Source organism: Gasterosteus aculeatus, chromosome 20 (genome assembly GCF_964276395.1).
Source record: "Gasterosteus aculeatus chromosome 20, fGasAcu3.hap1.1, whole genome shotgun sequence".
Taxonomy (NCBI): Eukaryota; Metazoa; Chordata; class Actinopteri; order Perciformes; family Gasterosteidae; genus Gasterosteus; species Gasterosteus aculeatus.
In genome coordinates, this window is record NC_135707.1 from 2772293 (window position 1) to 2797375 (window position 25083).

A 25083-nucleotide genomic window follows, 5' to 3' on the forward strand; every position below is an offset into this window, starting at 1 on the left:
CTCGCAGCAGGTGGCCCACGGCGTGCTGAACCTGTCCGGTCGGCGCAGGATTGTGTCTTTGATTTCAGAGGACTGGCCGGTATTTATTTCCGTACATATTGCATCTTTTCTCACGTTAAAAGGGAAAATACTTGCCAGCACATTTGGACGATTGAGGGACAGTTTGTATGAATTGTGAGGACGATGCAATGAACCCCGTTTTCCAATTAAAACCACCATCCATCATTATGTTGACGGCTTTAAAACAAAACGAGGTTCTCACCGGAAATCTCCCTCACGTTCATCATCAGTCTCTTCAGGAAGGAATCAGATCATAAAGTCTTAGTTTCATTTTCATGAAAGGTCATTAGTTAAAACAGAGCTCTGAGAGGTTGTGTGTCGCCGGTGCGAGTAATAAACTGCAGTTGCCTTTCTCACGCTGCAGTAAGTCATCTAAAATCACTTACTCTCAACACGACGCCTTAGCGTTGAGGAGGAGAGGAGGGGTAATAAATAGTGTTTGCAGTACGAGGTCTCCCGCTGGCTCACACCGTGCAGAGGAAGGGGCGGCGGTGGAAACGGAATGCACCCCCCCCCCACCCCCCTGCGGGAGGTTGGTAAAAGGAGAGCCGAGCTGAACCGGAGAAGCTGAGCCACCGTTGTGGTGCGTCTCTAAAATGCGCTCGCAACGATCTGCAGGCGCTTCACTAAAGAACCGACACTTCATCGTTTGTGATTTCTTTTCTGCCGTAGTTCATCAAAGACCAAGAGACGAGGAGACAGCGGACTGGACAGCTTGCCTTTAATAAGACTTTGAGACGCTCCCACTGACGTAACGCACATCTGAACAACACACACAATGCACGGCATACACACGCATTGCAGACACACCGCGAGTCCGTGGATTCCCAACGCACAGGAGAGAGAACTTTAACACGCTTTGTCAGCTTTAGCCAGTTGTCAGTGGCGTAAATCCCCGTTTCTCGGGGGGTTTGACCTTAAAATGAGCCGTGGTGTCATTTGTGAAGTTGCACGCTCGTTATTACGACGAGTTCTGCGTGCAATCAATCGTGGGTTGAAATGAGCGCACACATTAAGAAGCTGTTGCAGCCATATTTCTAAATTTGGCTTAAAAAAAAAAAAAACTAATACAGGTAGCTTTATACAAACCAGGATGTATAATAGCCGTCTTTACTCTGCAGAGTAACTTTAACAGACTCCATTTCATTACAACTTTAAACCACAGACCTCCTTCGTCCATCACACAAGGTAATTTACATTATTCACAAATGTACGCAGCCTTTTATATTCATCTTTCAGTTAAATAACTAAAGAACAAAGAAAAAAAAAACACTTCCAGCTGACGGTCACTTTTACTCAGCTGTGCTGTAACGTGCACAGGATGACACTGTTGAGTATTAAGGTGCATGGAATCTATGCCACAAACATCTTTTACAAATGTTAACACTGATGCACCAACTTTTCTCCCCGTTCTCTTTTGCTCTCGAGTCCCCGCTCGTCCTCTCCTGTGGCCCGCTTCGTCCTCGGAGGGACCTAAGTTTGTATTTTTTGGGAAAAGGTCGACGCGGCACACAAAAGCCTCGGTGGGGAAGCTCCGCGGCGAAGGCGACGAGCGCTTCAACGTCGGGACATGTCACAGGACCTCTGTGGGGGGAGGGCACAAGAGCAAAAGGTTAAAGGTCAGCAGCCGCCGGGCATTAATCAACGCGAGGCCCTCGATGGGAGCGAGGAAACGGTCTATAAACCTCTGACCTGTGGACAAAACTAAACGCGGGACACGAGCAATTAACGCAAACTGCCTCCTGTAAGTGACGGCAGGGAAAGTGTCTGTAAAGGGAAATAAAGCCGACATGTGAAAACGGTTTGTGATCGAGCAGACCAAGAACATTCAAATAAAAACATGCCTTAAAATACAATGACGTCCAGGAAGCTGCATTCATTCCAGGTCTTGCACGTTAATAAAACTTTAACTTGGAGTTAAAAGTGTCCCGGTTTACAGGAGTGAAACATGAGAAGGGAGGCCGTTCACACCTGATGAGACTGTTAATTTGCATTAAAAGGTGGAGGAAGTTGGGTGATTTCAGGAAAGATGTCGGTGGGCAGTTTGCTTTACTCAGTATTTGGGCTAACAGGTGAGGATTAAGCTCTGGCTGTGGGGCGCTGCGGGCTGGAAGGGGGTCGGGCGAGGAGTGATTTGCAGTTCAACGGCCCCCGGGCTCTCGTTTCTAGCGGACGGGGGGGGGGGGGTCTCCTCGTCGCCTCGGCTATTCTAGGAATTCCTCGCTGGCCGCGGGCCCAAGTCGGTGGAGCTGCTGAATGAAAGCTGTCATCGGTTTAAAGATACCCCGTCCCTCTTCACCCTTCACTCCACTACTCCTTCCACGTCTCGTGTCTTTGGGGTGGATACACCGGACAGATGTCCCATGAAGCACAAGTTGAGGCTCCTGGTTGCTCCGGGCCGACGGCACTGACCGAGGGACCTCGTACAGCAGCCTTTACTTGCCAGCTCTTTAGACGGAATGAGTGCATTTGTGTTCTTGGTTACATTAGATCCTCCAACTGAATGTTGGACCGTGAACTTTGACCACCGAATTCTAACCAGAGAGATACAGCGGTTTACGAGAATGAGGTCAGAGCGACCTCAAAAAAATCAGATAAGTTTTTCATCAATGAATAAAAGTCGTCGGATGAATCTGAGCTACTTTAAATAAAGGCAGACTTTTTATAATCTAAAATCTAGTTGGGCCACCTCAGTGCCGATGGATCCTTCACAGAAAGGCGTGCTTTTCCTGTGCACACATACATATGTGCGTGCCCTGTGCACGTACCTGCCACATGCTGCGGCTTCATGGCTCCGGCCTTCTTCACGAACGTTTCCTCGCTTTGGAACGCGAGGATGGGCCCGGGGGCCGCGCTGCTCTCGCGGTGATCCCGACCTCCATTGGTGGCGTTGCCGTGATTTGCCAGATGGATGAGGTCTCCGAAGTGGGCGGCGTCTTCTGCGGCGGGTAAGCCGTTGTGGATCCCGTTGAGGGCTGGAGCCGGCGGGCTGCTGGAGAGGAGGCGCACACGGATAACATGAGAGCGTGGTTTTAGTTATGAAGACTCACACAGCGAATGAGTCATTCGCTCACGCGAGTCTCTCTAAAAATCGACTCCCAAGGAGCGCCTTCAAATCGTTTTTGGACAAACAATCTCTCCCAGAGCGGCTCCACGGGTTTTCCGCAGTGGCCCGGGCAGGAGGTTTTCTACACCAACATGAGCCTGATGACACAAAAAAAAGAAAGAAGAGGCACTACTTGTACCTTCCTTTGGCGCTCGTCTGACCCTTCTCTTGCTTGTTGACCTCTGGCTTTGGCTGATGATCAGCAGATGCTACAGGAATCAAAGTGATACGGTTATTTAACAAGTACAGTGAACCACACACGCCAGCATCACGCACTGCAGTAAGAGGCCGGCTAAAGCAAAACTTAAATAGGCCCCCGCAGCCCCCCGAGTCCCCCCGCGACCCGTTATTGCATAAGCAGTAACAGACAATGGCTGGACGTTTTCTAAAGGAAGCAGGCTTTTTTTCATGGGCTCAGTCGTCTTCGCCAAGTCCCTCAGTTTGGACAACAAGCCAGCGAGGACACATGGGTCCCGTTTTGCTTTAGAAGAACTCAGACAGCAGCTGTGCAGGATGTGAGGAGGAGATCTAACAATCCCTTTGTACAATCGGTTCTGGTGTGAGGCCGACGCAAACGGGAAATGAGGGAAAAAACAAGCAGAATGAAACAGAAAGCGTTTATTCTGACACATGGAGGAGGCAAAAGGAGAAGGTGCATTGACGGGTCAACTAGTCAAATTAAGTTCATCTAAAATGAGTCAGACGCAATCACAAATCTAATCCGCAGCTGATGGATTCTGTTGACTTTGTTTTAAATCCTTTCATTAACAATCCCTGCAGACTGAAGGCTCTCAGTGAGGTATCATGTTCCTGCTGGAGGATGTTCTCGTAACAAGCAGACGGATGTTCTGCTTACCTTTGCTGCTCTCTGCCTCTTTGTCACTGACGTTTGTGAGGGAGGAGGACTTGGTCTCTTTCTGTAAAAAAAAAACCGAGATAATTACAGTCAAGTTCTTATTGTCAAGTCACGTTTCAGTCTGCTGTCTTGGTTAAAAGTGAACAGCAGATGTACCTTGTCGCCCGCGTCCGTCTTGCGGGTCCTCTTCATGATCTCGTCCAGACGCTGACAAAAGAAAGTCGGGGGTGAGAGGAAGGAAAATGCCACAAACAAGCCAAACTTGTTTTGTTGTTATTTTCTATGCATTTTGTGCAGAGAGACACGACATCTGGGCAGATGTGTTTAGAAATTCAAAGAAATGAAGACGTTACAAATGGGGTCTAACAAACCTTCTCTAACTGGTTGGTTTAAAAACAAAAAAGGTTTTACATTTTCATAAGGGTGACGCAATATGGAGACCCAAAATGAGCTCACACACGCACGGCCGTGGCCTCTTCGCTGCAGACCGTCTGCCTCATGTTCACCACCTGTGATCCGTGATCACAAACTCCTCAAAACGTAGGACAGCCGAGTCACAGCGTGTTCCACCCGTTAACTGCGCAATTATTTGGGCAGAGGACATGCCGTTCTTCTGGGATGATTCCAGCACGCAGCCTGGTTTAATACCAGCCGTTATCGCATTAATCAGAGGATGGGGAGGTGGGGGAGAAAGGCTCAGCGACCACACAGATGAGGGGGGCATACATAGATGGACACGCACACACCTATGTGAGAAAGATCTGCAGGTCTCCATTATGATCAGAGTTTATATATAGCTCGGTGCTGGCCGCGGTCTAAGCCCTATTGAATCCTGGCATGCAGACAACCAATCCAGGATAAGCCAAAAACATCATTCATCTCGGTTTCAGGGACTCAACTTTCATGCCGGCTTTTGTCGAGCGGCATACCACAGAAAGACCACGACACACGATCTAGTACCTCCACTGAGGGACACGTCTGATGGGTGACTTTAAAAGCCGGCCCGAAGCAGACAGGGTGGGGGGGACAGATGTGCGGCCCTACCTTTTTTCTCTCCAGCCTCTCCTGCTCCTCCTTCAGGAAGTGTTTCTCCCTCTCCAGACGTTGCTTCTCCGCCTCCTCCCGGGCTTTAGCCTCAGCTTCCTCCTTCTGAAACACACGGGCCAGAATCCAGCCGGGATTTAAATGCCGGCAGGAAAAAGAAGAAAAAATAGAAACTCAGCCAGAATACCTTTTATGTAACACGGGCGTGGTGGCTTCCTGGAATTATTGTTTACAACCGCAAAAGGAGAACTTTCCTGTACTTTTGAGCCAGAAGTGAATCTATTTTAGACGCCTACAGCATAACGAGGCCCATTCAAAGCGAAATACAATACGCAAGCCTTTAGTTGTACTGGATCGCGTTTAACCGCAAATGCCACCTCTGAAGAAGACCACCAGAGGGCAGCAGAGCATAATCAACCATCTAGACAACGCCAGAGATGACCACATCACACGTCTACAGGATGAACAAATGTCCCGTTTCTACTAATCAAGCATCCCTGTTATTTTCATCCGCCCCTCCCTGGAAACATCAGACAGCACGTAGTCAATATTGAGCAATGGATATTTGACGAACTGAAAAGTATAAGGGGAGCATTCACCAGCTGGCCAGCTTGGATTCATATTTTCCTTTAGAAAGACAAAAACATCCCTCCGACGTAATACTGGAATATGCTTTCGGACCCGCCTGTTACCCAAGAGGTCAGTGTGAGCACCACAAACACAAAAGGTGTTTTTGACTGAGGAGCCGGGCCCCGTCGCCTCGCCGCCTTCCCCCGACGGGACAACGTACCTGCTTCTGCAGGCGCACGTTCTCCTCCTGCTCGGCCGCGGCCCTCTCCTCGGCCTCCCGCTCGTCCCGCAGGCGCTGGGCCTCGTCCCTCCTCCTCTGCTCCTCGGCCATGGAGCGCGCCTCCTCCTCCCTGAGCCGCCGCTCCTCCGCATCCCTGGCTATTCGCTCCTCTCTCAGGATCCTGAAAGGGATTGTGAGGTTGCGGGTGAGCGGCTACCACTTTGATTCCCCCCCCCCCCTTTTTTTAAATGTTCGCCTCATTCACCTTTAGTTCCCGCCTGCCGAGTTTGACATTGACGGGAAACCGAACTATTTACGGAGGTGGAAACAATCGGAAGTATGAGTGCCAACAAGAGATCACGCCAATTCCCGAGCTGTAAACAGCGGTTCGCTCGCGTTACGTGCAGCCAAGAGGCCGTCAAACTCTAAACGCTTCCACGCGTCTCAGGCAGTGTGGAGGCAGTTCTTATTAAGTATTGAATGTGATGTGACGAAGCCTTTCTGTCATTTTATTAATCCATTTTGTGTTAGAAATGGGAAATTGCTACATTTAGGTTACGGTTAAGTCGGTTTTGCAGCATATTAAAAAACAATAATATAATCAAAATAACTGTCTACAATATTCTCGACAGGGCTGAGTGGTAATGACGAACGTCATAAGGAGAACAGAACCCACACGTGGGGAATAACTGATAGAACCTCACCTCTCCTTCTCCTCCTGCTGGCGGCGCTCCTGCTCGTCCTTCTCTCGCTGCACTCGGGCCTCTCGCCGTCTCTCCGCCAGGATGCGAGCCGCCTCCTCCTGGCTGTTGGTGCCGGCCATGGGCTTGGCTGGCGTGGGCGATGACGCCGGGACGGAAGGAGAGGAACGGGCCGGCTCCGGTGAGGGGGAGGAGGGGGAGGCTGCGGTGGTTGCGGCCGTCGTGCTGGGGGGCCGCGGTGAGGCTGCTGCGACGGTTGAATCGGGAACAAACTCCATGAGGGGGACATCTTTAAAAACGAAATGATCCACAGCGCAACTTTTTCCTTCACTCACTCTTTCTCTGTTCGGGCGTCGCGGGCCGGCGGTGTTCGTGGGAGACGGGGGAGGAGGTGCGCTGGTCCATCCTTCCAGGGGCCCCGGCTCTTTTTGGTCGTCCTTTAGGGGTTGATGGGCTTCCACGAGCGGATGGAGGCCTGGGGGAGGCGGCGGGGCTGGGGGAGGCGGTTCTGCCCTTCGGCGCAGCTGGCGAGGACGGCCGCTGTCTCGATAAAGGACTGGGGCTGTAAGACGGGAGAATACGGGGGGGAAAACATGGGGCCAATGAGAAGAAGAACGCGGACGTCAGCAAACACTGAGACGCTGCATCACCGGTCAGCATCCCACACAAACAGGCTGAGCAGCTTAAAATAATCACCTTTTATAGTGCAGTTAAACGTGGACCTCTACAACTTTAAGCTGCCAATAACAAATGTTTCCATGATGCAACAATCTGCTCATTCTTTTTTTGCAATAGGAAAAATTCTATTATGATTTCCCAGAATCAAAGCTGTAATCTTCAGAATTGTTTGTACAAAGAGCAGTCCAGTTGGCAACTGAGAGCAACATTAAATGAGGAGGGAGACGGACTTGTTGCCATGCAAAGGGGATGAGGGGTGATGCCCAGCAGCATTGGTGGTAATAGAGCACAGGCTTTGGTGAATGTGGGAACAGATGGTGTATTTTCATAATTAGAGATCTGGTTGATTAAAATCAGCCACCAGGTTTATGGTAAATGACAATATGACAGGAAGAAAAAGAAATACAGAAGGATAAATAAACAGTTTCACCTGGGATCAGGTCTTTGCCTCATACTGGGTAGCGACTGCCTCTTCTTAAACACCTCTTTACTGATGGCATTCTTCTCCTTTTCGTTCTCCCGTTCCTTGTCTTTCTTTTCCTTCTTGTTTTTATCCATCTGTGTGATAAAAAGATGAAAACGAACGGACACAATGAAATACTTACGGCATAGATTTTTGAATATATTTGTTTTGGTCTCACTGTTTTTTCCCCCAGGTACAGACTGGTGACACAATCAGCTTTTATCTCTGTCATGGCTGCTTGCATGCACTTACCGGCGTGGAGCTCCGTCTGCGTGGCCGCTGGGTGATGTCGGGCGTGCTGGACGTCACTCTCCAGCGGTCGGAGCAGCGGCGGTGGTGGTGGTGGGGCTGGTGTGCGCAGATAGTGAGGGGGCTGGCGGAGGCCGACCGGGGACAGAGAGGAGAGTCTGTGGAGAAAAGGAGGACGTACATTTAAAGCGCGCCTTACGTGCACACGGCAGCGTCGACGCGCTTCGCCCTTCGACTTACGGCCGTCTTTGCCGTTGGTGAGGACACTGGCGGCACTGCGGCTCCTGGCGAGGAAGGACAGCGTCGGCGTCATCAGCCGGTCGACTATGCTGCTCTCCCACGGACTGAGCGCAGGGCTGCGGGCTGCAGGTGGGGGGGGAGAACACATCTGTTAAAAGGGATGGGTCTTAAATCGCTGTCCTCGATCGAACCACAGCTTTGCTTTCAGCATCTCAAGCTGATTTGAAATGTATCTTTGCAGCGTTACTCCTGAAATGTCTAAAATGCCACCAAAGAGAAATGAAAGTCACGACTCTTGCAGCAATATGTAAGAAACAAGGGCCCGATCATACAGAATAACAAGACAATAAGACACCAAAGAGATGATCGGAGGAAGAAAACCAGCTCAGTGAGTGTGTCTACTGTAACCACGGGCAGCTGATACGAGGCCGAGTAACAAAGGAGACTTGTCTCGACGGCCAGTCAGTTATTTATGACCACAGCCGTGAGGATACAAGCAGAGCCGAATCAGAGCGGATGTATTTTTTGGGGGTGAAACGTCCTTTTGTGGCCGTAGATGTCGGGGGACGCGGCGTGTTAAAGTGCTCAGGTGGAGAGGAGGAGAAACACAACCTGCTCCGGGCCTTTTTTACAACGCATCATCTCCTGAGAAACGCTGACTCACTCACTGACTTCACATTTCTACGCCCTGAATGAAGAACGGCTCACACCCACAGGATGAAGAAACACACCTCAAAGAAGTACCTTTAATTTAGAAACCGCACCCATCATCAGATCATTAATCAAGACAACATGAGAGACATCCCTTCGTTGAACATGACCACAAAAAGACGTGTGAAATGACCGCCACCACACAATGGACCAACAAAAGGTAAAACAAAAAGACAGCACAACAAAATGTGAACGCCGCGAACAACCCATATTAAAATATAAGCATGCAGAACAAAAACCCGACCCAGATTCTGGAGCGTCGACGAGAAGAACTCAAAGGGTGTTGGGAGACAGAAATGAGTCAGCCGGCAGCCATCGAGCAAAAATCATGAAGAGGAGCACAATGATGAACGGGGTCGGAGGTGCTGGCGTGGCAGAGAGATGGACACAGGAGGAGGAGGGAGGGGGGGGGGGGGGGGGGGGGCATTCCAGATGTTGCCTTACTTCTGCTGGGGGAGTTCCAGAGCGTAGCGGACGACTTGGACAGTCGCTTGTTTATAACAGAGTCCACGTGTTTGGGCAGGTTGACCGTTGACACAGAGCATCTGCCTAAGAAGCCGAGAGAGCGCCACACAGATGTTCACACAGGTCACATGGTTCAGAGTCAGAGGGGGAACCTCGGCGGCGTCCGGCGTGAGCAACAGTCCTGTGCAAAGAATAACTTTGCCTGCTGTAGAAGGTCAGTTTCACTATAAGTTTCCTATATGTAAAGTTTCCTTTCTCCCTGCTTCCATTCGTTAAACTATCTCGCTCATTTAGACGTGGAGAGAACCACCCAGCCAGCTACAACCGGTTTGTCGCTGCTGTCCATCAGCGTTTCGAGTGTCTTTACGAACTCTAAATGAAGTCTTCCCATAAGAAACATATCGAGGTAAAAGAGAAGGCAACGTTGCCGTTTTGTGATTCAACATCCCTCTTTCACAACAATGACTCCAAAAAGGCGCGTCAAGGAATGTCAACACTACCAACAAGACCGAACAAGAAGAAATACCCCAAGATACCCATTCAGCAGGGGGACGTAGAGAGGAAACTGAGAAACATACATCCGTGTCATCATTTTGTAAAAGATCCACGAGGAATCCAAGCAGAGTATATACTCCATTTAATACACTGCAGTAAAATCATGTCTGATGACATCATCATCATCATCGGTCAGCCAGCAGGCTTGTGAGGGAGGAAAGGAGGGAGAGCAAGAAGAGATCAATTAAAAAGGTCAATAATTCCCCGACTAGAGCTGGAAGTTGAGAGGTTGGAACAAAAGGGGACGGAAGCATCCGTCAGGCTGCTCCGTCAAAACAGCATTTCTACAGTGACACTTTAGCCAGTTTTCTGCAACTGATGCAATAAAGAAGCTGGAAGCATTCTGGCGTTGTCAATACTGTCTGATCATGATCATAATGTCCCTGAAGTGATGTTCAAGAGTTCAAAATAAATAAATCATTCACAGGTCCGTTACAACACTACTGACAAACAAGCTGTATCGACGGCACTGATTCCAGCTGTATAACGCCCATCGAATGAGTTCTCAGCCGCTTATTTCACGAGGATGCGTCTCCAGGTCGGAGCGGCGGTCTCACCTTCTTTGCGGCTCGAGTTCTGGCTTAGGGCCCCCGCCCAGGACCAGCGCTGCTGGCGGATCTCTGCCCACGTTTTCTTGGTTGACCTGTGGATGGCTGCCTCGTAGCGTTCCTGCACACGAAGCGATATCAGTTAAATCGACTGTCTGTTGCATCAAAGGCAATAAAAGGAACGGTTGGCCTGAATTCAACCGCCCAGCTTAGTTTCTACATGGAAGGCATAAACATTTCACCTCCGGGTATCAGTGCAACATGAGAGGAACATACTTTATTCTTCTCCAGTTTCTGTTTCTGTCTCTCCTCCAGGGTGGCTCGCCGTTTCTCCGCCTTGACCCGCTGTCCCTCGAGCTTCCTGCGGCGCTCCTCCAGCTGCTGTTCCCTCAGCTGCCGGGCCTTCTCCTCCTTCTCCAGCCACTGGCTCTTTTTAGCAGCTGAGATGGGGCACAGAGCACGGCCGAGCGAGTGAGACTTTTGACAAAGTCCTTTCCCTCGGTTGGAATGGCAGCCATTTGAAAGTGTGTTGAAAAGCAGCTTTTGATCATCAAGGTCCCTCCGCCTAGATCCCCCTTTGTGTTTGGGGAAAATAAACTAAAAAGGACTTGACTTTACATCTGAAGAGACACTAATGGCCCACGTCAGCTCCAATAAACCGCACACTTTGATATGGAAATCGTGTTGATGTCGCTGAGCCTCTCTCTGTGCGCGCACAACTCTACCACTACAAAAGTAAATCCACCATGAAGAACGGGCCTCTGCAGGGACGCCGCCGTAGCGCTCTTAATGCTGCCGGATCACTGCAGAGATGCTGGAGGGTTTAAGGGATTGGAACACTTTGGCTTTAACACCAAGGCGCTGCTCGCCAGCACGGTGCAGCATAGAAGGTATCTGCTGCAGTGCGCATCTCGTCGCAGCAGCGATTTTAGGCAAAGCCACATCTTCACCCCGATGCAGATGGTGGAGTTTATCATTTATCTTGCCTTTTGGTGACATTCAGTCACTCATGCAGATAGCGAGTGATCTGCTCTGTCCTCTGTGATCAGTGCAAACATGAAGCATTGAGACCCGCTGTACCAGTAGATCATCATGAGCAGAGAGCTGCTCCAGCCCACGCGCATCAAGTATTTAGACTACTCCACCAAAATAGGCAGAAGAGGAGCTTCTCTGCTGATACAAGTCGTCCAGAGCTCCACTTTAACAGCCGGCATGGATTTCCTATCGTGGCCCGTCGCAGACCAGTCTTTGTAGTTGATAACGTAAACACAAGCTTTGGCCAGATCTAATCTTCTACTCGAGTCTGACTGGTTATTTAGATCAGACCAGCGCCATCTGGCACGTCCTTGTGATCGCCCAATTAGGCCGAGCCGCGCTACCAAGTGTGTCAAACTCATCTTATTGCCCTCTGTCACGCCACGGACAGCACCAGCAGGATGGCTCAAAAGGTGTCTGTGTCATGTGAGAAAATACACTGTGATAATTGTATATATTATATATATATATATATATATATATTAGGGTTTAGTGACTTTGAGGAAACCGTATGAAAGCGAAAGAGAATGCGTTGGACCTGCGCTTATTGAACTTTCAGTCGAGATAAATCTCTTTAAAACCTCCCATTTCTGCAGTAAGATGGGAATCTTACTGCAAACCACATGTCGGCTTGCGGCATGTGGTTCCAACATGTCGTCTCCGAATACAGAAATCGAAAACATTCTGTGGTGTGTGTACAGCTGCTGATATAAGACCGGACATTAGGCCCAGTCTCTTCAGAACCAGTACATTTGTTCATGGTTAATGGATCTATGGTTCTATGCCTCCATGAGGTTTATGAAAGATGATCTCTCTAATTTACATTTCTAGGGCAAAAAAAAAAATCAATCAATGTTTATTAAAATAACTAGTTTAGAGCTGGACAAGATGAGCAAAAGTAAATATTGTCACTCTATTATCTACTTGGATAATAAAAGTACGTCCCATCATGGCCGACTCCTTATGTGCTTCAATGACTCATTATATTTTGGTACGTTATCAGCTTATTGTCCAGCTCTAGTTTAAACTACTGAACTGACAGATATGACAGAATGATTTGAATGGGTCACCATCACCACCATTTACACACAGGTGAGTGGCTTACCTTGCATCAAGCTGAGCTCTTCTGCAGGTGGGGGGGGGGGGGGGGTGAGAGAGAAGACAGAGGCAACTGTCAGACATGCAAAGCAGTGCACAGCCAGCGCGTAGCCCGGTGACAGAGTGACAGCCGGGTGTGAAATAGAGAAACGAGGCGATCCGCTATCAACTTACACAAAGAAAAGCAATTTCACTTGTCGTATTGCTCAAGTGACGGGCCGGGGGGCGAATTCACATTACGGGAATTCAAGTTGGGATCTGAGCTTCGATGACTTTCTGTGCAGTTTTTGAATAACATCAAGTTGTAAGAGATCATGTTGGGGGCTGATAACTAGAAATGATGTATTAACCCATATAGATACTATCCTTAACATTTTTGTCAATGTGAAGAATATCTCCATATGATTCCAAATATATCAACTTGCATTTTTGTGGAGTGTGAGCTTAAGCGCCGACGTGTCAAACAAACATACGACGAGTGTTTTGGTACAGCTTACTTCAGCATGCGTTAAAGAAAAGGGGTGGCGAGATCAGAAATAATTGCCTGATAAGCGGTTAGCTTAGTGGGGTACGCGGCTTCGAAAAGGTCCAGACCCCCTTTTATGCAGAGGCCTAAACTACCCTTTCATCCTCTCGGCGCTGCGTGTGGAAGGTGCACGTGCACGTGCATGCCATCTGCAGCCAACACAGCTGCAAGTGTAAAACAACCACCCTTTCCACCCCGCCAGCAGGGGGAGCTCTCCTCCCAAGTAGCAGGCTTGTCCTGCCTCGTTTCTTCAACTTACCGAGATATTTGGCCTTTTCCTCTCTCCGCTCCTTGGCAAGCTTCTGCCTCTCCTCTGCTTTAATGATGTCTGGGGGGGGGGGGGGGGGGAGGAGGCAAAGAGGGAGAGAATGTGTTACTAAGGTGTCATACATAAGTCCAGTCAATCCACCCCATCAGATTTCACATGATGTCTCACCAAAGCACCCTCCCTCCTGCAAACTGCAATAAATTCAAGGAAACGTGCCACAAGACGATGACAGGAAACCGTCCACAAAGGGCTGTTTGGGGAAAATATTATCTGTGGAAGTGAATGGAGAAGCTCCAGTGCCATGTGGATACGCGTTTGACTACTACTACTCAAATCAAATACCCCGCATGCCACATGGACTGTGGCATCGCAACACGCCAACTGCACTCTTTCATGAGCTCGCTCTGCTTCCTGGGGAAGATTAAGTGGACAAATTGACCATTTACAGCTTTTGGAAATGTGAATAATGGCTCTGATTTCATTTATTTGGTGGGTTGAAAAACAATCCAAGAGCAAATGAATGCATGCCTTCTCATTATTGAGTACAAGCTTATTCATAATACAAAACTGCAGCCTGGACAACGTCATTCCTGCAGCGTGTCAACAGCGTTGATCTTTCGATAGAGACGTTGCATGAAGGACTATCTCCACAAAGCAGATGCTCATCATCCAACGCAAACGGACCTCGTCCCTCAGCAGTGTCTGACGGCAGGTTGCGTGAATCACAAACACGAAAACAATCTGCCGCGCCGCCTCCTTTAAGAACAACCTCTGACCCACTGTGATATTTATAGGACTATGGCTCATGTGAAGATAAAAAAACAAGCCGGCTCAAAAAGCCCTGCAAGGTGCAATGTTCACGCACTCAAAACGTCAGCTCGCCATTACTCACTTTTAGATTCGGAGTAGAATGAGAGCAAAGGGTCTCCTGTGTAGTGTGACGTGCGACCCGCGTCGTGCACAGATACGAGAAACAAGAAACAACATGTTTACGTGACACGAGCCACGTGAGGAGCCAATCACCACATTCCCAGGTTCTGTGCTCTTGGTTTTTTTTAGACGGGACAACTTAGCAGAAGCAGCAGCCTTTCCCAACTGAACTGCAAGCCTCACTGTTTTATTTGAATAATTAAGCGGCTTCAGAGTACATTTCATCTCCATAAAATCCCTCTAAAAAACAGCGGGAAAGGAATTTGTAATATGAAACAGGAAGCGTGCGTCATTAGAACCAGCAGACTGAGGACTCAACTGCACATTTCTCTAAAATAGACCAGGCTTTGGGAAATAAACATATCATAAACTCTTGATATTACTGACACGGGCTAAGGTCATGACAAGGAATTCAAACTGGAAGTATTGTTATCATTTTGAGAGCTGTTTGGGGGGTTTATCAGTGTCACCTCAGCCAGCGGGAACAAGGTCCGTGACCACAGTGAATGGATTAAGGGGTAAGGAATAAAAAGGGGGGTTGGGGGGGGAGAAAAGAGGCTTACACTCCAAAAATCCTCAAGCGTTTTCCCTGGAGGGCCCTGCGCCGTTAGCCCGCGGCTGCATGGACCCACGCGCTAATGGCTCGGACTAAACGCCCTCTTTGCCTCTCGGAAACGGGATTCCTCGGCAGGTTGCCTCCCTTTCCTTAAGAGAAAAGTGCCCGCCGGTGATCCGTTTGCCCACATTTAACCACAACGTATTCTCTACCGATTTCATCCTGCAACCGAGGCTCTACTGGATTCAGCTTCCCGTCTGAGATGCTGAAGCGTCGGCGAGGCGGCCTGACTTCCGTAGACTGCAGACGCACCTCAATAAGAACGCTGCTTTGTCGTGTTGTTGCGTTAAAAGCTGTCATTTCTACGTACCCTTAGAACTTTTCAACCTGGGGACAGGGGACGCAGGTAGAGCAGGCGATCGGGGAATGACGTCAGATTTTGTGGGCGTTGTCAATCTCCAATCAGAATCTTTCTTATCTGGAGACTCCATTCTCTCGGCGTTCTCCGTCGTCGGGGGGCTACTCTGCCCCTCCGGGTCCGGCCTCGTGGGGTTTGTGTTCAGAGCCGAGAGGGAAGCTGGTTGGAGAGAAAGACGCAGGATCAAAACAAGCACGCGAGGTGAAAGGTCAGACGAGCAAATGGGTGGAACTGAACCAGTCGCCCTTCATTCCTAGTTTAGTGTGGATGATGTGAGCGTCTTTACTCGCTGCATGGGTGGGGAGGAATCCATGATATGCTAGGTTTCCTTAATAAGACATGTCATAATAACCAAACGGAAACGAGATAATGAAACCCGACGGCTTCTTACGGTTATGAAGCAACATCCATCGTCTGCAGAGACGACACCGTTTTCCAAGCGGTCTGATGCTCAAACTCTACGCCTCATATCGTTTTCCACTCTGACTGTAATTCATCGACAGAAGGGCCCGGCTCCCTCGCTGAACAAAACACAGTTAATTGCATTTTGGCATCGTGATTCTATTGAGGTGAATTTAACTGCTTTGGAAAACAGAATGAGAGGGATCATCTTCCCAGAAGCAACAACAACAACAACAAATAAAGAGTCAGACGAAGCCCGTAAGTTATTTTCTCCACGGTGATTTTAAAATGTTCCCCTGATAAGAGAAGAGCCGGGCCGGTTTGTTGGGACAGCAGCTTCACTTACAGCACCGTGACTCACACTTGGCACGCCGCTGAACTTGAATGTCCTGCTCAAACATTGGTTCGGCCCGGCTTTGACAGCCAGACAAAGACCCTCGCGGGAGGGACTCTTGGCTTTGTCCACTCAGCAGCGAACCCCCCTTCGCTCCCTGGGGAACCGTGTTTGAGCACAGTTCCTTCTGCGCAGGGTCTGGAGGTAAATGCTGGGGCACTCAAGGCTTTTGAGTCGTGTACAGGTTGGTTTTTAAAACGCGCGTGTACGAATAAGTGTGGCCCACATAACAGACCAACTTCTGAGACGCCAATGCTTCGTAGCACTCGGTGAGGTGTGAGGAGTTCAACGGGAAGACAAGACATTGTGCTCCCCCCCCCCCCGTCGAGGCGCGCCACTATTAAACAAGCATTCCTCGGGCAGCGACGGGCTCCGGCGGAGAGGGGCCGCTGTTGTGGCGGCTTCATAGCAACGGGACGGCGGCCAAAACACTGCAATGACAGCGACGGGGGAGAGGAGGGAGGGGGGAGTGCAGCGACAGTAGCCGAGGTGCAACCTTGAAACAAAAAGGAGTCGGAGTTCTGACAGGCACCGTGTTGCCTCACATCCTGAGGAAGTGAGAACCGGAGTCCCTCGGCTGGCCGACGGCACCGTGGGGGCGAACTGAGCCGACTATCACCCTGAACTATACGTCCGTGATGAAGAGAGAGACAGCGTCGGGGACACCGACAGTGAATACCAATGAAAGCTGAAGCCCTCTGGCACGCGAGCTGAGAGAGAGGATTCTGAAGGGTCCAAAACAAGGCCGGATTGATTCAGCACTCTGACTGAAAAGCCCAATGTCGTTATCAGGTTTCCAGATAAATATAGTAAGATATAATTTTTTTTTTTAAAAGCATAAACTAGAGATTTGAACCAATAAATATTTCTTGCTTTGCTCAGTAAATGGCATTACACCCTAAAGAGATGTTTTCTGGGAAATGTGTATGACAAAACGTTTCATGCCTTATAGCTGCATGTTGGTCAGAAACAGTGACTCAAATCAGGGCCTGTGTCCCGGGCTGCCGACAGAGAGAGAGGGACAAGTGCATTTGGAACAGGTTCTACACTGTGACCCCTTACAGCAAACAGGGCTTTGAGGAGAACGCTTGAGTAATATTTGCACAGACGGGGCGAATGCGACGCCAAAATCTGTTCAGCAAACAATGAGCTCAGTGTTTATGACTTCTTTGTAACAGACTAGCAGAAACGGCCTGATGCTAATGGCATATTTAAACAACAAATACGATAGTGGGGGTCGATGTGTGGATCAATTTTAGCATCAGAGTAACTGCCTTGTTGCATATCTACACTGCGCCTTCCCACAGGCACCCAGGAGCCGACTACAGCCAAAGAATAAATCAATGCACACCATCAAACCTCCTGAGACACAGGAAAAAAATGCTTTAAGTCCTCTTCACAATAGTTGCATCGACAATTCAAACATAATCGTACAAAACAATAGCTTGATGAGGTATTTGGGATATTCAACTATCAAATCGAAAGAAATCATACCCATATATCCCAGATAAACTAATCTATTATACTATAATCTGGTGGTAGATCTGAAATCAGTGCCACATCCTCCTAATCTTCAGTCACAGGAGGTTCAGTCATGTTCAGCATGCGGTCCGTGATCACTGAACGTCACGCCGTCACCTTGCACCGCGGCTCAGTTGGCGTGACAGAGTCTCCCGAGGGTGCCACTCGAGCCGCAAGTGTCCAACAAAGACCAAGACCCTCATTCGATTTCCGTGACCTGCGATAGTGACACACTGTATAAGACATGTTAAAGTCTGCAGGAACAGCAGAGAAACCCCTTCCGAAGTGGGCGTATGCTCGCGTGCACAAGCACAGCGTGGGAGCAGAAGGGCAGGTGGAGAATCAGCAGGTAGTTACAAGGCTGCAAATGTGCAATTTCAAATGTCGGTTTGTAGAATTGAAATACAAGCTCTGCAAAGTTCGGGCATTGTGCATCTCCTCTCAAAAAGGAGATTTAGTACTTTACAGTTTAGCTGAGGACGTTGTGAGCAAAGAGCCACGTTGGAACTGGGAAGTAATGCTGCCACACAAAATGTGATTAAGCAGAAATCCAATTTCACAGCATATTTTTTTGGTGCTAGCATGTTATAAATATCCTCACTGCTGCCACTGTGCTGCAGGGGTATAAGAAATTCAAATGTAATTATTTTAACAACAACAGAGTATGAATATTTATGCACAAGAAATAAGATTTCCATCAAAAAGCAAATAAAGAAGGTAGAGGGAGAAAAGGACCGGTCCTTGGAAGATCACGTACCCGTGTCATAACGGAAGCACTTTGACCTCCACACAGCTGTCTGGGCTACGGGATCTCATAAAAGACAATAAACCACATGGCTTTTTTTTTCCTACCTGTCCATCAACGCAACAGCAGAGCCGTACATCAGGGGAAGAAAGCCGTGCGTCCAACCCAAGACGCCAGAGCACATGACTCACCGTACGGCAGAATCAGCAAACTCTTGTCAGCACATTCTTATGAATGGGTTTGCACGTTAACGGCTCAGGGAGGATACGCGGTGAAAACAGCAGCATCGATGTGAAACACAAACTTATCGTGAGTCGCTTTGGATAAAAGCGTCAGCTAGATTAATGTAATGAAAACTAGCAGACCTTCCCAGTCAGAACGGACACAGTGCAAATCCAGTGAGCACTGCAGACGTTGCACCAACACAGTGTGCGCTGTAAAAAAGAAGTAGGGCAAGACATGGAATATTTATGAAGGTAAGAGCTTCACTCTTACGCACTTCCTTCTTTGTCTCCGGCCAAACAGAAGAAAGGAGGCGAGGAGTTAAACGCTCTACTAGACCACCGACGGCAACGACCAGAGGAACCAATAATCGGATCAAAAATGATGGGGGACCACGGTGAAGATGCAGCACATTCGGTTGAAAAATGGAAATCAGGGCAAAGAAACAGTATGGAGGCCCAGAGTGTGAACTCAGGAAAGTGGGAAAAGGGCGGTTACCCCCCCCAAAAAGGAAAGAGGAACTCGTGGGAACACAGACAATGAATCTGAATCTCATTTGGGATGGGCCATGGGACTAATGAACTACCTCATCGCTTACTCCCCCCTAACCAGTCCCCCTCACCCCCCTCTCCCCCCGTGGGGTCCCTCTTATACACACAGGAAGCGCAGTGTAAACAACAAGCACCCACTCCACGCCAGACCAGGCGCGGCGTGTGTGTTTAGAGACCAACGTTTTCATTAGATGTGCTTACAGAGGACTACAACCGAACACGTCCTTAACTAACTAATCCGATCGGCAGTCCAAAACTCAAGGAGGATAAAAGGATATAAAAAGGGAAATTTAAACAACGTTTTTCTTGGTTGAGATTGGGAAAGAAGAAATACCAATATACTCGCAGATTATTCTCTCTTGGAACGACTCTTTAATTCAGCCCTAAAAATGAATGAATTGAGAACGGGTCAAAGACATCTGAGGGAGCCGCTCATCAGGCCACAGCGGATGTGTACTTAATGGAGACAAAAGAGCTTTCGCAGCAGAACTACCAACAAAGTTGAAGAGGCTCCAAAAGGCCGCATACCTTTTCGCCGTGTCAGTCGAGCCAGCAAATAGCGGTGTCCATCCCATCACCTGGGCCGGGCCCAGAACGTCCATGCATGCGCCAAAGCCGCGGCGCTGATGGAAGGAGGCTCTGCTAATCTGACCCAGCGGCAGCCCCCCCTCACCCCCGGGCCCCTGCATCTGCCGCTGCCAGCATCTCACCCCAACATAGGGGGGGATAAGTAACCGAGACAGCCTGACCAAGGGTGGGGGGGGGGGGGGGGTGAATGTCAAAAACCGGGCAAACTCGAAGCCATTTTCAATGACATCAGGGGAGGAGGAGGGACGGGCGCACAGGCCGCCATTCATAACGGGAAGCAGTCCACCAGCATGCCGGTCAGTTGCTCCTGACAACCTGCTCCACGTCCCTTTTGGGGGTTGGGAAGTGACAGCGTGATCTAATTCCCACTGATCTCAATGGGGAGGGGGGGGGAGGTTCTACTCCCCCGTTACGGTTTGGTCCAAACGGGGTGAAAAACAGTAACGTGATGAAGGAATGTAACGAATGACCGATGGGAAGCTTATATCAAATGTTCCATACCGGGTGAACACGTCCAGGGGTGCGTGAAAGCAAAGCGTTGTCCGACTGGTCATCAGCGCCACGCCGACGATCTCAGGTACCTCTAATCCCCTCTAGGAATTTCCCGCTCTGCGTCCCTGCAACTGGTGGCGTGTTTTCAAAGGGTTGTGAGTGTGCGTCCTCAGCTTACTGTGCCGTCTTTCCGTATGGTTATTTTCGTAAACACTACTTAAAGCAAAAAATACAATCTGGTGCCTGTTCAACATACAATTACACCCAACGGTTGTCATTAACCGGATTTTGGTCTCCCCACACAAAAAAACCCCAAAACTTCTCTCTTTGGGTTTCATAATCACAGGTAACTATGACGATTCGTGGCGACGTCCAAATGCGTCAACAAGAACATGAAAACATTTCCTAGAAAGCCTTCAAAATGACTCAAGTCCCAATGGATCAAACAATGGCTCAGGAACACATTTGGAACACCTCCAAAGAACGTGGAGGGCGATCAAGCGGTGTCCGCAGTGTAAAATGCGTGCCCTTTAGGTACCAGGCTAATTTTAGCCGATCGGTCTGGTGACCGGAGCTTTTAGACGGCTGGAGGTATTTTCAGACTGGGAGAAGGGAAGAAGGAACAAACGGCATGGTCCAAATCGAGACTTCCCTTCCCTCGTCCTTCCTCCACGGTCCGGGGCGAGAGGGGAGCGGCACAGCCGACTGACCATACTGGCGAGTTTCTGTCCTCTGGTCTTAATATGTACCTTTTGCATGTCACGGTTTTAACGCATATGTGAAGCACTGCCAATTGCCTTTGTACAGGAAGTGTGTTAAATGAGGTCGTCTTTGCCCCCCCTGTGGTCCTATAATGTACATCTGCATTGCAGCCCTACTGGTTACTGAGTTATGCAAGAAGCCAGTTCGTTTAGCGTGACATGAATATCTTAAAACTACCAACTACCAACTCTGAAGCCAACCAACAACCTATTTCTCAGATTAGCGTTGCTTTTAGCCAGGAGCCAGAACACGCAAAAGCTTCGCTGTCTGAACTCTACGCCACAGTGCTGGCAGGACTTCAGTCGACTCAGATGTTTGTGCTTCTGCGTTCTACCACTAAACTCCATAAAATGTGCTGATCTGGGCTTTGAGCATCTTAACATGGAGGAACTGGAAAGCCCCCCCCCCCCCCCCCTGGTCTCAAACAACAACAAAACCGCCTGAAGCAGTTTAGAGGAATCATAAATTGATCTCCACACCAAAGGAAAGGTTAAGAGCACTTGGTAAAGTATAATGATGCAGTTACTTTAATCCTTTCGGCCATGCACACCTGGGAAAACCCGTTTGATGGGTGAAGCAATCTGTGATTGCAGCCGTGCGACTTAAAAGGATTAATCTTGTGACATTATTTTCCTCCCTCGAATATAGAAATAATTAACTTCACTGCATAAATTACACGAAGCTTCAAACAACCTGCGTCACTCCACCACCGCGTTGCTCGCGATTGACCCCTGGGCCAAAACAGAGCTGCTATCGGGCTCCATCATTAGACAAGAGGGTCTCAGAGGGCCGATGGGATCCTGCCCACTGCTTATTTACAAAGACACTAGCGCAGCGCTCTCCAAAATGGGACGACCCCCCCCACCCCCGAACACCCACATTACATAACGAGTCCTGCAGATGTGTATAGCTGGATGAACCCGTTCACCGCCGAAACAGGCTTGTCAGCCAAAGCTGGTGGACCCCGCCACATTACATGAGAGACGAGGAGGACACGGTGATGCGGGTCCCTCTGTCCATCCTCCGTGTCACCGTAGCAAGAGCTGATCTTTCTGCTGTTGCTCTGACGAATCCTAAATGACTCATTCCAGAAAGAAAAAAAAAAAAACTTCATTCTTAGTGATCGTTGTCGGCCAAGCTGCCGAACTGGGAAAACAACACACGGAGCAAAAGGCCTGATGTCATCTCTTCTGCCGTGAGTCACGGCATACATGACGACCGCCTTCTCCCGCCTCTACGGTCCCAGGTGATCTTATTCAGAACAATGGCTCTTTAAAATAGGCACTCCGGGCCGACGGTGAGGATTCCCACCAAACGGGTGGAGCACATCTCTCCTGCTGCTGCTGCTTGATGCAGAGCCAAAACAAGCCGACCTTCCTCCATGTCAGCAGGAAGGAAGTTTTGTGTTTTCACAAGGTGGGGAGGGGGGGGGGTCACATTGTGTGTCCCCCCTCCTATTTCAGAATACAGATTCAAACACGAACAAGAACAGTTGCACATTGGCATGTACCTGGGGTTTGTCCATCTCGTCTCAAACCGAGACGTTTGTCCTTACCGACGGGAGCAGACGTGGCGATGGCCTTAAACTGCACGATCACATACAATGCAGCGACTAAGCCGGATCTTTATCCCGAGCTTCTCCGTAAAAAACCTCCTTGGATTCAGGAGTTGGTTGATGCACCAGAAAGATGCACCTGTGCATAACTGAACAAGTGCGAATATAGAAAACAAAAGTCCCCTGGTAGAGGAGGATATGACGGGAGGGGGGTGTCAAGACCCCCTGCGACTGCATCATGTTAGTGGACAGCTAAACATAACATATGGAGGGTGGGGGGGTACAAGTCAGATTACCTCATCCACCGCAAAGTGTGTTGTTATAACCCTGAACCCTGAGCCGAGGGAATGTCAACATATTCTCCATAAAACAGGTCATCGTGTGCCGATTAGATGAAGACTACGATCTGGTTTGAGGTGAAGACGTTAAACTGCGCGGCGGTTATCTACCTCCTAAAAAAGGGATTATTAATAATTCATTCGGATTAATTCCTTCATTCTCTTTCGTTAACGGCGTTTAAAAGTGAGCCAGGCAGCGGCTACAAAGTCAACCTCGGCAGGAGCGCGTTTCAGTCCGTTTAAGCTGCACAGGTGATGGACGAGAGGTGCACGCGCCCGCGCTGAGCTTACACTTACGCGTTGATCCCGCCGCGGCGTCCTCCTCCATTTCGGCGGCAATGCGCTCGCGTTCAGTTCTTTTGTTGATTCAAACAGGCGAGTTTCGGCTCTTCCTCTCCGGCAGTGCTCTCATTCCTCGGGTAGAAAGGAGGGGGGGGGTTACTGGTTTTGGGGGGGGGGGGGGGGGGGACTCGGAGGAGTCGTACCCGGTGAAGGAATCCCTCCCGAGGGCGACCGGGCGGATCAGAAACGAGGAGCAACCCGCGTCTGGTTGTTCCGGAGAGAAGAAGCAACAGGGGGGGGGAAAGAAAGGGTTCCGGAGGGAAACCTCGTAAGGAAAAAGGGAGAAGGAGCCGCGAGCGAAGTTTCTCACTCTGCGACCCGCCACAGCTGATGCTGCGCTCGTGCGTACGGTCCGCTCACCGGCCCTAATGGGCCGTACCATTACGAGGAGAGGAGGGGGGGGGGAGCAGCTACATATGCTATTCGTCACTACTTATTATCTAGATATAACAGTTATGGAGTGCATATACACTAACTATGAGCTATAAATGTGCCCATGTTATTACCTTAGTACACTAATACGTATAGAAAAAGTGAGTAGAATCGTGTTTCTCTCTGTTCTGATTGTTTGCTACACCCACAAAACTTCAATGATCCAACAGCCAGTTCACAGGTCACTCAATATACATCTTATTGTCTGCGATGTGTTTTTCATTGGCTGAACTGCATTCAGTGTTCTTTAACTAACTAATCTAATTAAATGCAGTATAAGTAAATAGTGAGTTGATATGAAAAACTATTATATTTACTGTTTGCAACAAAATACTCCTCATAAAAAGCATATAAAACCATTTATATTATCCTGGATAAGTCCCACACTGAATATTACAGCCGCTGACACCAAACAAACTTTTTGAAGCAACGTTTCACCCTGTAAACCCTCCTAAAGCAGGCTTCAAGCTTTGCTTGAAGAAATTGTGGGAAGATGTTATAATTGGTATGCAGACAACCTCTGAATTTCCTTTACATAAAAACACAAACCACGAAACATCACCCTAAAATCAGTAAAGTCACTTTGGCGGAGAAGATTTTAAAATGATTACGGGTAACCTCACGAGCACGCCTTTCACAGTTGCGTGTTGAAATGCTTTGAGATTAAGGAAAGCTTTCTCACTGTCAGCAAGACTTAACCACATGTCCGGTTGATGACTTGTATGGGCTTTATATTTTAGTGTAAAGGGACACCTGGATGTTCCTGCCGACGTTAGTAACATCTTAGATAACCCAGTTCAACACATACGATTTACCAAGGATGCTTGTTACATCACAGTTTGGGTGCTGCTGCAGGGTCTTCTCATACACCACCTGTGGTACTCAGAGCATCTGCCAAGGCGGGGGCTGGGCCAGGGGCTGATCGGCACGCTTGAGAGGGGACGCCCCGTCAAAAGGACTCCAATGGGGATCCTTTGTGCAGCTGTTGAGTCATGTTCACCCTTTAACCCCCAAGAGCCACCTGCCACTGCAACTGGAAAGTGGGGGATTGTGAAGGAGGTGGGGGTTGGGTGTGCACGAGTGTGTGGTTGGTAGGTTTTTGCCAAATTGAAGCCAGAAGAGTTTCAAAGTCTGATGGTGTTTGTTATCAGAGGCTTTTTTTTTTTTAAATGTCCTTGATTAATTCACAATATGACTCAAAGAAAATTTGCACAAAGATGGCAACCCCCCCCTAAAGTCATCAAAGGCTGCTGGTTTTAGTAACTAATTTAATCACAGATAAGAATAGTGCTTTGTTTTACTGGTTAAAGGAGAGCAGGAAGCGTCTTGAGCGCTAACAAGAGATCAGTGGCTTCAAATCGTATCCAGAATATATTTTGTTTTCTTACATGACCTTTGTTCTCAGAAGAGCTTTATGTATCAGTGATGCTTAACGTAATTCC

At 48.9% G+C, this 25083-nt stretch overlaps 1 protein-coding gene across 24 annotated transcripts; it reads right to left on the reverse strand.

Moving 5' to 3' along the window:
* Positions 1 to 764: 764 nt before the first annotated feature.
* Positions 765 to 23619, reverse strand: map7d1a (MAP7 domain containing 1a). Of its 24 annotated transcripts, none has more exons than XM_078094494.1 (19): positions 23165 to 23564; positions 15250 to 15456; positions 13385 to 13453; positions 12607 to 12627; positions 10743 to 10906; positions 10476 to 10587; positions 9343 to 9447; positions 8188 to 8310; positions 7951 to 8105; positions 7666 to 7793; positions 6893 to 7119; positions 6561 to 6804; positions 5857 to 6037; positions 5067 to 5171; positions 4179 to 4229; positions 4023 to 4083; positions 3306 to 3375; positions 2829 to 3049; positions 765 to 1644 (listed from the first exon to the last, which is right to left on the reverse strand). In XM_078094494.1, exons 1-19 carry the CDS (start codon positions 23193 to 23195, stop codon positions 1634 to 1636), a joined length of 2286 nt encoding a protein of 761 aa, XP_077950620.1. In that variant the 5' UTR covers positions 23196 to 23564; the 3' UTR covers positions 765 to 1633. The 24 variants fall into 24 exon arrangements, with proteins under 24 accessions (XP_077950620.1, XP_077950619.1, XP_040021563.2 ...); XM_078094493.1 differs by having other exon boundaries at positions 2829 to 3052; XM_040165629.2 differs by having other exon boundaries at positions 2829 to 3052; positions 6561 to 6801; positions 23159 to 23544.
* Between the last annotated feature and the right edge of the window lie 1464 nt (positions 23620 to 25083).

Coding starts and splice junctions, on each gene's coding strand:
- map7d1a (XM_040165628.2), bottom strand. CDS start 23,195: ATGGAGGAGGACGCCGCGGCGGGATCAACGCGTAAGT. Junction 10,907..12,606: donor AGAGCTCAGCTTGATGCAAG/GTAAGCCACTCA, acceptor GCCCCATCTCAG/CTGCTAAAAAGAGCCAGTGG. Junction 3,376..4,022: donor AGAGGCAGAGAGCAGCAAAG/GTAAGCAGAACA, acceptor TGATTCCTGTAG/CATCTGCTGATCATCAGCCA.